Here is a 12,019-nt window from a genome sequence, read left to right on the forward strand (position 1 = left end):
CATATCTTCTGCCCATTTCTTCACTGGATTATTTGTTTTGTGATTGTGAAGTTTGGTGAGTTCCTTGTACATTTTCGATATTAGCCCTTTATCTGATATGTCATTTGCAACTATCTTTTCCCATTCTGTTGGTTGCCTAGATAAGTTTTTTAAGCCTATATGGAGAAAATACATCCCCAGTGTGCAGCAGCCTGGCAGGTCCACAGTCGGCACTTAGTAAATGCTTGATGAAAAGATTTTACTTCCTGTCATGGTAAGCCAAAAGAGGCAAAAGAGTGCTTTGCAGTAAACAATGATTGTAGCATATAGATTACATTAGTCCCCCCTTACCTGCAGTTTTGCATTCCCTGGTTTCAGGTACCCTGGCCAAGTGCACTCTTAAAGCAGATGATCCTTATATGGATGACTATACGTCAGAAAGTCAATAGTAGCCTAACACTGTGTCACAGTGCCTACATCATTCACCTCACTTTGACTCATTATGTCGGCATCTTACCACCTCACGTGATCACAAGAAGAGTGACTATGGTACAGTAAGATATTTTGAGAGAGACCACATTCACATAACTTTTACTATTACATACGGTTATAATGGTTTTATTTTATTAGTTATTTATTTCTTATTGTATCTAATGTATTGATTAAATTCTATCCTAAGTATGTATGTATAGGAGAAAACATTGTGTGTATACACACACACACAGGTTTGGGGCTGTCCATGGTTGCAGGCATCCACTGGGGGTCTTGAACCCATCCCTGGCAGGTCAGGAGGACTACTGTATAATAGAGCCTTGGCAGAGCAAAAGAGCAGAGTTCTCAGCATAGCTAGACCCCCATGTCTAGAGTAATTCTTCTCTGGCAGGTATAATAGGGTTTTAGTTTGTTATACCAGAATAGGAATGCCCACATAGTTGACATCATGTTTTCTGGAGATTGGGCCCCAACTGGAACCTGCATTTTTATTTCCCTTTGGATCATGCTATGTAACTCAAAGTATTTAAGAATCCACTGAGAGGGGGCACCTGCGTGGCTCAGTCGATTGAGCATCCGAGTTCAGCTCAGGTCATGATCTCATGGTTTGTGGGTTCGAGCCCTGCATTGGGCTCTGTGCTGACAGCTTGCTCAGAGTCTGGAGCCTGCTTTCGATTCTGTGTCTCCCTCTCTCTCTGACCCTTCCCTGCTCACGCTGTCTCTCTGTCTCTCAAAAATAAATAAAAAACATTAAAAAATGTTTTTAATCCACTGAGAGAAACTTAAAGGTTATCATTTTATACAGCAAAGCTGTTACTTTGCTGCAACTACTAACACAAATCTCAGTGGCTTATGATAACAAAGATTATTCCCTGTTCAAATTCATGCCAGCAGTAGGTGGACAGCAGCTTTGCCCCTACTGTCTTCATGTGGGTTCCAAAGCTGAAAGAGCCAACCCTACATGGGACAGGCTTCTCTCAAGCAGAGAGAAAAAAGCAGAATGATCAAAGCATTGTAACAGCTCTTAAAACTTCCGCTTGGCCATGCAGTATATCACTTTCACTCACATTCCTTGACCAAAGCAGGTCCATGGCAAAGTCCCATGTTCCAGTAGGACACGGAAATGTCGTCCACCCACTGGGAGGCACTAAAAGTCACCTGACAGTGGGTGGAGATATATAGTCCTCTTACTGGAAAGAGAGGAAATAACTGGGGACTAAATGAACTCTGTCTGCCACAGGAATCATAACAACTATTATTTCTCATTTAAGGAAACAGGTCCCATCCTGTAATTAACTTTGTTGCCTCGCAACAGATAGCCAAAGATTTTTAAGAGGTTTTACCATGTGCCGCATCACCAGCACATGGTCTAAACGCCGTTCTACCTCATCTCTTTGGGTCCACTGCCTCACTCACCGTGCAGAGAAAGAGTTCCATTCCTCACAGCCAGGAACTTGACACCATATGGAAAGAAGGGGGTAGAGTAAGAGCTCCCGTAGAGTTTGATCTCAGCTTTGCCTTGGAAGGACTTGTCCTTGGATCCAATCCGGAGCTCTCCACCATCAGAAATGAGGATGGAGTGTACCCTGAGCTCAATGGGTCCTGGATCCATGAAAATCAGCTTGCCTCCTAAATGGACAAAGAGAAGATTGTCAGTCCCTGAGAGGATAATAAGTTCATCACCTTTTGACAGTCCAATGTCTGATGAAATCCTCTTATTTATATACTTTTTCTGGAATTTAGGCTTATTTTATTTTGCTCTCTCTTCTAGAAGCACAATAGAATATGGATTGGACCCTCAGGGGTAGGAGCACTATACCACTAAGCCAGTTTAAGCTAGCTATTTCTAGTTACATCTTTACTTATGTTCTTTTTCATGGCAATATCCAAATGCCCAGCAATTTAGGATCAGTCAAATAAGGGATAAGAAGGGCACCATTTTGGCCACCTACTAATAGATAAAAGCAGCATATATAATTAAGGTTAGAAATACTAAAAAAAAAAAAAAAAAACAAGTGAATGAGAAATAGGAATAGAAGAAAATATGGCAAAATTACATGAACTATAGTAAAAAGGACTGTAATTAGGGCTACCATGACATATGTAGCCTTTTAGCTGGCCAACATCCATTTTACTTCCCTTTTGATAATAGACCCTAATTTCCTTAAGAAAGTACTCTGCTCCACTGAATAGAGTTGAGTGGAATTGTCAATCACAGTATCCTGTCCTTACATAGCCTAAGTCATGTGCCCAGGCTTCAAATGGAAATCTGGAGCTTAAGGAAAGAAAAGACTAGAAATGTTTAGATTTGAGTAATGCCAGTGGTGGCATCTAAATGAACCTAAGAGGATCCTACTTCTTCTTTTTTTTTTTTTTAAACATTTATTTTTGAGAGACAGACAGACATAGTTTGAGCAGGGGAGGGGCACAGAGAGAGAGAGAGAGAGAGAGAGAGAGAGAGAGAGAGCGCGAGAGCAGGAATCTGAAGCACACTCCAGGTTCCATGCTGTCAGCACAGAGACCGATGCAGGGCTCAAGCTCATAAACCATGAGATCATGACCTGAGCTGAAGCCTGAACCTTAACTGACTGAGCCACCCAGGTACCTCAAGAGGTTCCTAATTCTGAGGCCCTGACCTGCAAAGCCCCTCCAAAATGCCCTGACCACTATCACTTCTACACCTAATTTTCCAGACTTTCTATCAGTTCTTGTAAATGACGCAATATATTCTCCCAAAATTTCCTTTTGTGAAAGAAAGTTGGTTTCCATTAGTTGCAATCAAATAACCTTTACTGATACAGATATGTTTTCTCTAATAACCAAATTTTCTGTGACATAGGAATATTATTTTACAATAAAATTAAATTGTGAGAAAACTTAAGATAGTAAAACATGCTTTCACCTTTAAAATACTTTTCTTTAGGGGCGCCTGGGTGGCTCAGTCGGTAAAGCAGCCGGCTTCGACTCAGGTCATGATCTCACGGTTCGTGGGGCTCTGTGCTGACAGCTAGCTCAGAGCCTGGAGCCTGTTTCGGATTCTGTGTCTCCCTCTCTCTCTGACCCTCCCCTGCTCATGCTGTTCTCTGTCTCTCAAAAATAAATAAAAAAGCATTTTTAAAAATAAATAAATAAATAAATAAATAAAGGACAAAAAAATTTTTTAAAATACTTTTCTATAAAAGAATTTAGGATATTTGCATTTCACGCAAAATTTTCCCTATAATGCTGCAATAATTAAAGCATCCCATGTAAATAACCACTTTAACCTGCATGAGTTACTAAATCTATCTCGCTCCTGTATGGGGTTTGCAAAAGAACTGGATGAGACTCTTCTATCCTGGAACAAGGTGGTCAGAGGTTGGACTTCATATACTGGAAATGTCAGGGGCCCTCTTTTCTACACCCTACAACAGCTGCCCACCTATCTAGGAATGAAAGTCAAAGTCCTGATCCTGGGCTGCAAAAGGCCCTTCATGATTTACCACCTGTGTCCAGTTCCACTGCAACATCATCTTCTAAAACTCACTCCTTCGTTCACCTGCCCCGAACACACTGGGCCTCACTTGTTTCCTGATCCACATCTTTTGTCACATGTTCCTGTGACTCACGCCCTCTTGTTTCTAATCAAATGTTAACTCCTCACTGTGGTCTTCCCTCTCCAGGCCTACTCCTGCCCCTTACTCAAATACATTTTCTTTCATAATACTTACCATCAGGCACATGATATATGTACATGTTTATTGTCTGCCCTCCCCACTCCCCACTAGAATACATGCTTCATGAGACCACTAATCTGTTTTGGTCACCTCTGTATTTCAATGTCAGAAACAGTGACTAATAGGTAGCTAGCACTCAATATATGTAATTGCAGAGCAAAGTAATAAATGGTTATATCATTTTAAAGAATCTGGCTTAAATATCTGAATTTCATTTATGGGCACCCAGAAAACAGCTCAAAAAGCAAATTCTTCTGGGGGCGCCTATGTGGATCAGTCGGATAAGGGTCTGACTTCAGCTCAGGTCATGATCTCATTGCTCAAGGGTTCAAGCCCCGTGTTGAACTCTGTGCTGACAGGCCAGAGCCTGCTTCAGATTCTGTGTCTCCCTCTCTCTCTCTGCTCCTCCTCTATTCACTCTTTGTCTCTATCTCTCAAAAATAAACATTAAAAAAAAATTTAAGCATATTCTTCTGTAGAAAGGAGCATCTTAGTGGGTGAGCAGCAGTGAAGACCAAGACTCTGGAGAGTTGCTAAATTTAGTCTAAATCCAATGTGCCAGGGTATTTAGTTGTATTGCTGTTTTTCCAGAAATCACAACTGGAAGCATTTACTCAAACATGTACAGAAGGGATGAGAGGGGAGCAAAAGCTAAGATGCCCCTAGTCATTTTTGTTTACCTCCATCACAGCGCAAAGATAGTGATCACTGAACATGTGACCCAATAGTCAAACATGGAAGCCACCTCAACCCCGATCTTCTGCTCTAACATTGCTCTTTAACTTTCCTCCATTTTCTTCACTGAACCCTGTAGGGTTCCATCCAAAAGCCCAAACTACACACCATCAACAAGAGTCATAGGATGTTTATGTGGATTCGACCCCTGAAGGTGTTCTCTCCTTTCAATCACAATTTAAAACAACACACCCCATATGGCTATCCAGTTTCTCCCTTGGTAAAATGTGCATGGTAAGAGTTCTTCCCTTAGAGAATTATGATGGGATTTCTTGAAGAGATGCATATAGATCCCCGGTCTTGAGTCTGACACCTATTAGACAATGCAGTGGTGTCAAGTGGCTACTGTCAAACTCACTGTCTGCACTTGCCCTATTGGTGCCATCATTACTCATTGGCACAGCTTCCCCATCACTCTAGCACAACTGGTCCCCCTCCTTCCAACATCTCACTATTGGCAGTTCCCCCTTTTCTTAGGAAGCATGGCACAGTGATACACGCTTAGGTAAACTATTCAAAAAGAAATTGTCCTTTGATCTATAGGCTTGATACCAGGTCATCACCACATGACTTGCAGACTTCCAAAGGACCTATTGGCAATTCTGACTTAAATTTTCCCTTCCATTGTCATCACAATGACAAGAATCATCATCAGAAATGCAGTAATAGTCATTAATCCTGCTGTGAGCAAGAGGGAAGAAATGTGACCTGTCTACTAAAACTTTTCCATTCACAGCCACATGTCATTAATGTCCCAACTAATTATCTTCAACTGGTGGACCATGGATTCACATGGCATGATTCCTCCATTATAAATAGTCAGGAAATCTGAGCTGACCTTGATGAGCAAGTGGTGGAAACAGGGGGCAGACTCTGCCTATTGGCCTCTGAATGACCCTCGATAAGTCCCATAAAATTGCTGGGCCTCAGATTACCCAGTTTCCAAATCTGTCCTACTCAGTGTCTAGGGATGGTGGGTTTTCTCATCATTCCCATGTAGGATGGAACCATGCATTCACCAAGACTCCTTCCAGCTCTAAAACACTAGACATCTACATGTTCAAGAATGCACTCGGGTGTGCCTTGGTAATGATGGAGAGACATAGAGCTCAAGTTTTCCTAATACCTCCTATGCTGCAGTGAACTGGAAATTTCACTTGGAAAGAGTATCAACATACACATCAGATACTACTACAGGGAAAACAAGGCCCCTAATGCTTATTAAGCCCCTACTGTATGTCAAAATCTTTAGATATGTTGTCTGAAATGACCTTCAAAACAAGCCTGTGAGGTCAATATCACACTTCGTATTTCACAGTCCAGAGAGTGAGCTGGGAGAGGTGGGCTCCCTCAGGACAGAATAAGCAAGAGCAAGCATGAGAACACAGGACCACCTTCCCAAAGAGTTCATATTGAATCTACTTCTGGCAAACCCTCCCAGGTTGCGTTTTTATTAATTAGAATTATCATAGTTCTATTTAAAATAAAAACATGTGTTACCCTAAGTGAAGTTTGCCTGTGGCTTGTTTATGTATGCTTTATTTTCATTTTGTTAACGTAGATATACCTCGCCTCATGCCAAACAGGATTTGAGGCAGATTACAAGGATTAGTGGGTAAATTTATAAACCTGGGCTTTGTTCCTCCACCCATCAAGCAAAATATTAAACACACAAAAATAAGTGGGTAGAAATTTAGAAAAGTCATTTACCGAGGGGAAGTAATAATGACACTAACGAGGGAAGAAATCTCAGCCCAAAGAAAATGAATGTTTGGTGTCAGCAAAAGTACTATAAACAGGACTAATTAATTAATATGATAACCATTATTTCCTGCTAAAAAGCCTTCCCTCCTTACTGATCAGTGGCAAGTATAAGGAAATATAGGTAAATTAAGGAGAGAATTTGATGAGGAATTCAGCTCTTTTTAATTGAAATAATTAAAAATGAAAACCAAAAGGAAAGCTTCTCAGTGTGCAAGAATGTCAGGTTTATACTCAAGCTAGCCCTGCACCACGGCCCCACTGTTACATCCTCACACTTTATTAGCTTAAAACAAATATCCAGTGGGCTGCTTTGGAGCATAGTTACTTGAGATGGGAGGGCAGAGGGAGGACTTTATTCCTCCACTTTATAGAGCTTGACCACATTTCCGAGCGCTGAAATAAAGAGCAGGGCTGAAATCGGCCTGTGGCTGTGACCCTTAAGTTGCTTATTATGATTGTTCATGAAAGCTGAGTATGTCCCAGAAGTGACCTTGGGTAATTTTATAAAAATCAATCAACCATCATTATTGTTACTTCCCCTCTAAAATAAATAAAGGAACACCACTTTTTACATGTAATCACTTCTTTCCATTAAACATCCCTTTTATTTCTCTTAAAGAGAAGTCAAGGAGACTTTTAGCAGCTACCTCATGTTTGCAAAATACTTCAAAACCTGCTTTTGGCTAATCCCACAATTAGCCATCCTCTGTAACAACCGCAGAATGATTTGTTGTATGTGTTTTGAAAAAAAAAGTTACACAGTTCTAGCTATTTTCCTCCTTACGGTAAAAATCTAGAGTATAAATATTTTACCACATGATAAGACTCCAAAGGAACGGGTTATGCCTTCTATCTGCAATTCTTGGCCTCCCTTTCAGTCAACCCTTCCCAGCTAGGCCTTTGACAGGTTCTTCAGAACCGGTCCCATGAAGGTCTCAATGGCACCAAGACTGCTGAATCCAAGACCTGATTCTCTGCTCTTACCTGTGCTGAGTGGCCAGCAGTATATGACAGGCACTCCTTTCTTGAAACTCCTTCCCCTCACTGGCCAGCACTGTCCTCTCCTGGTGTTTTTTCTACTCCCCAAGTCTCCCCTCCTCCTACCTGACTCCTCCTGATTGTCATGTGGAGTTTCTCAAAACTCAGTCCTTCTATGACTTTTCTTATCATTCTGTGAACAAGGTTGCCTCACTTTGTCCTAGGGATTTAAATATCATCACAGGCTAATGGCTAATGACCCCCAAATTGGTATCTCCAAAGCCTACCTCTGACCTCAGCTCAAACTCACACACCAACTACCACTCACTATCTCTCCTTAGATGTCTCACAGGCTCTTCAACTGAGCACATTGAAAAAATGAACTCCTCGCCTTGCCTCACAGATCATCCCCACAGTCCTTGCTGGGGCCACACATGGCAACGCCCTTCTTCCAGGTACTCAGTCTAAAAATCCTAGTGTCAACTTCCACTCTCAGAGCCAATTCCCCAAGAAATTTTGTGCATCCTGCCTTCAGAAGATCCCCATGATCCAAACATTTCTCACCACTTCCACGTCTACCGCTGGGGTCTAAGTCACTCTTATTTCATCCCCAGATTATTGCAACAGCCTCTAGACTCCGCTCCGTGCTTCTGTCCCAGCCCACACCCCCACCCAAGGATCTATTCTCAAAAAAGCATCCAGTGTGATTGTTTTCTTTACTTCGAACCTTGTCATACCACCTCTCTGCTCAGTCTCCAATGGCTCCCACCACACTTGGTGTCAAAGCTGAACAAATCCTACAGGTTTGGTCCCATCCGACCCAGTCTCACTCTGCTCTCCCTCAGGCTCACAGTCTTCCATTGCACTGACCTTCTTGCTTCCCCTACCTCACAGCCTTTGCCTTACTGTGTGCAAATCCCGCCAACCACCACCAAACTCCCTCTCCACCTACTCTATTTGCTTAGCTAATCAAACAGAAGCTATAATTTGCATTCATAAGTGCCTTCTTTATAGAAATGAACTCTGTGAGAGCAAGAATTTTGGTCCATTTCATTCACAACCATATTCCCTGGGCAAAGAACAGTGCCTGGTCCATGGGGAACTTGGCAAGTGGTCACTAAGTACATGATGAGTAAGTAGGGGTTTAAGTTATAGAAGTGAAGGAAGTCTCCCAGGGCACCTGGATGGCACAAATTAAACTTCCGACTTCAGCTCAGGTCATGATCTCGTAGTTTGTGAGCTCAAGCCCTGCAGCAGCATCCAGCTCTATGCCATCAGTGCAGAACCTACTTCAGATCCTCTGTCCCCTCTCTCCCTGCTCCTCCCTGGCTGATGCAAGCTCGCTCTCTCTCTCACTCTCAAAAATAAAAACATAAAAAAAAAAAGTGAATGAGGTCTCCCAGGGAGATGATGGAGAGGGAGGAGAGAAGAGAGATAAGAGAAACAAACTGTCAAATATTAATACCCAAAAAGTAGAATAGGGAGAGGAAGTAGCAAGATTCTTGGGTGTGGGTCAAAAAAATTAGGTGAATTAGAAAATTTGGAAGGTCCTAGCGACATAAGCTCTAGGAAGACCTTTAGGAACTGTGAAGGTGATTGATGAAGATGTCATGATGTCAATTTTAGGTTTGAGGAAGAAAGGGTGCAGAGCAAGAATGCACTCATTTAGGAGGTGAATGCCAGGTGACAATGTGAACACGAAGAGAGTGTCTCCAGGGTCAAGCAAAAGAAAACCCAGAGGGGAATGGAGGCAAGATGGAGGCAGGCATCTGAGGACCTCAATTAATTCAATCAGTTTACAACCCAAACTACATAATTTATTGCTCAAAGCTTGAACTCCCTAAATTTTTATATGTAAATTACTCCATTTACTTGTTTATATTGACTAACCTCCATTCAGTTTTTTGCATCAATGTTAAATAATTCTTCTAGATGTTTAGCAGGCTGGATCTGGCTACCTTTCCTATTGTTATACAAATACATAGGGAAACCTGTGGAGTTTTCTCCCCCTGGAGAATTATGGAAGACTATCCATTTAGGACAGACCCCTCCTCTGCCTGGGTAAGAAGAGCTGGCTGAAGGATCCGGCTCATTGGGGCACCCTACTGGACTGCATTGCTGTAGAGGTGGGCGTCAGGTGGAGGTGAAGGAGAGAGAGGGGAGAAAAGTAGTATTGGGGGAGGGCAGCCACAGCCCAAAGCTGTGTTGGGGATGCACACAGCTTCCTTTGTTGGCAAGATCCGGATTAGGCTTGTGCCTGATCCACTGGAGCAGAGCCTAGAAGCCTTCGAGGTGGGCTTGTCCCCGGCCAGATAGGCGGAAAATCAATTTGGCTGGCAAACGAGAGCCCCCAAGAGCTCAGTGCACGCTCCATAATCCTATCCACTAGCAGCTCAGGAAATAGATGCCTGAGCCCTCACATATTCATGGGGGATGTGAGGCATAAATCAGGCTTTAAGGATTGGGGGCGAAGGGAATGGACTCCCGGGCTGGTTACTAATTAATCAAGCACAGAACACCTAAACCTAGCAACCTGGGAGCGAGCCACACACACTCAGGCACAGGCTGCTGCTGCTGCTGCTTTTCCTGATGTTTTTTTTTCTTCTTTCATTTCAATTAAAATAGATATCGAATGAAATTTTCCCCTTTAGCTGATGCTGCTTATGCATCCCCCTGTTCTTCCTTTAATTAAAAAACATGCTTATTGCAATACTTGCCAGAATCACTTTAACGGTATTTTAATTGTAATGTCTCTGCCTGATTACAAAAAGAAAATATGAACTCGGAAGTATGGGCAAAAAATGTTCTCAGGGTGCAGGAAAAGAATAACACACCTCCCTGAAATGGATGCCACGTACTAATTCCTTAATTAGCCTTGTATTACTGTCAAATGGGCAATGGAGAAGAGGAAAAGAAAATCTAAAATAAAATCACCGACTAAGAGCCACAAACAATGGCAGTTGGGAGAAATCATTTTCATCGGCTCTGATTTCCCTGGCAGGGTAGAGAGCTGCATGTAATGAAAAATGCCATGCTCAGGATTGGCCTATGCAATGTGGCCAGCCAAGTTTTCGCTGTTATTTCCAAAGGGTAGCATAGCCTCTGGGAATAGATTAGCAGGGCTAGGTTCGTTGACTTCCAGTCCTGACAATTCTATATGGCTCCCTTTATTGTTCTCAGTAGTTCTCAAATTTGAGCATGCATCTAATTCACCTGGAGGTCTTGACACACACACACACACACACACACACACACACACACACACACACACAGAGAGAGAGAGAGAGAGAGAGAGAGAGAGATTGGCAAGCCTCATACCCAAAGTAGGTTTGCTATGGGGTCCTTCAATTGGCATTTCTAGCAGGTTCCCAGGTGATGCTGATGCTGATCAGGGACCACACTTTGAGAATCACTGCTCTAGGTAAATTAAGCCACTGCTCTAGGTGTCTGTAGTATTGTGCTGTTTCTTCTCAACTGAAATTGGTTGAGAAATACAAAGCTAGTACTGCAAATTAATTCACTTCCTCATTCCACCGACATTTGCTGTTATTTTCCAGCCTTCCTGCTAGGTGCTGAAATTTAAAAAAAAAAAAAAAAAAAAAAGATATGAAAACTACAGTCTCTACTGCCACAAGGCCAGGTGAAGTTTACTTGCCCCAGGTGAAAAGAAACTCCTTGGTGTTAGTGAACTGGCCAAGTTTATCGATAATTGAGAAAGAAGATAAAGATTGTGAATCAGCTTTTACTTTTTTCTATGAAACATAAAACTCATTAAGTTAACTATAAATTCATTAACTCTATACTAATTACAAGGTGTAAACATATTTGTGGGGAAAAAAACTATTAGAATAATTTAAAGGAACCAAAACACAGATACAAATAAATGCCTTTGTCATTATAGCTGCTATAATCTATTGCTACTTAACTAAACCTCAGTTCCTTTCTATCTCCCAAAAAGCATCGCTTCCTTTTTCCAATACAGCTTCTGGCATTTAAGTAGTCAAGGCCCCCAGCTGTTCCATGGATTTCTAAAAAGTCACTGAAAACCTCAGGGAAAAAAAAAGAAAAGAACAATTCACAAACAAACAAAACAAAGCAACAAAAACCTATCTTTTCTTTAAAGTCTGTACCAGGCAGATAAAAAAAAAATCTCCCTAGCTACCAAGTTATTCATTCAAATGATCTCCTTCCTTCTATCAACATTTAATTAGCATGGACCCACTGACATTTCTTAAATATTTATTTTTGAGAGAAACTGAGCACAAGTGGGGTAGGGACAGACAGAGAGGGAGTCACAAAATCTGAAGCAGGCTCCAGGCTCTGAGCCCAAACCAACATGGGGCTCAAACCCACAA

The 12,019-nt window shown here is 42.0% G+C and overlaps 1 protein-coding gene across 1 annotated transcript in view; it reads right to left on the bottom strand.

Moving 5' to 3' along the window:
- PKHD1 (PKHD1 ciliary IPT domain containing fibrocystin/polyductin) overlaps positions 1-12,019 on the bottom strand; it is a 466,767-nt gene that overhangs the window by 296,222 nt on the left and 158,526 nt on the right. Inside the window, exon 36 of the mRNA XM_029945445.1 lies at positions 1,888-2,100. Within this exon, the coding sequence (XP_029801305.1) occupies positions 1,888-2,100 (213 nt within the window). The remainder of the gene's footprint in view (positions 1-1,887; positions 2,101-12,019) is intronic.

Source organism: Suricata suricatta, chromosome 7, assembly GCF_006229205.1.
Source record: "Suricata suricatta isolate VVHF042 chromosome 7, meerkat_22Aug2017_6uvM2_HiC, whole genome shotgun sequence".
Classification (NCBI taxonomy): domain Eukaryota; kingdom Metazoa; phylum Chordata; class Mammalia; order Carnivora; family Herpestidae; genus Suricata; species Suricata suricatta.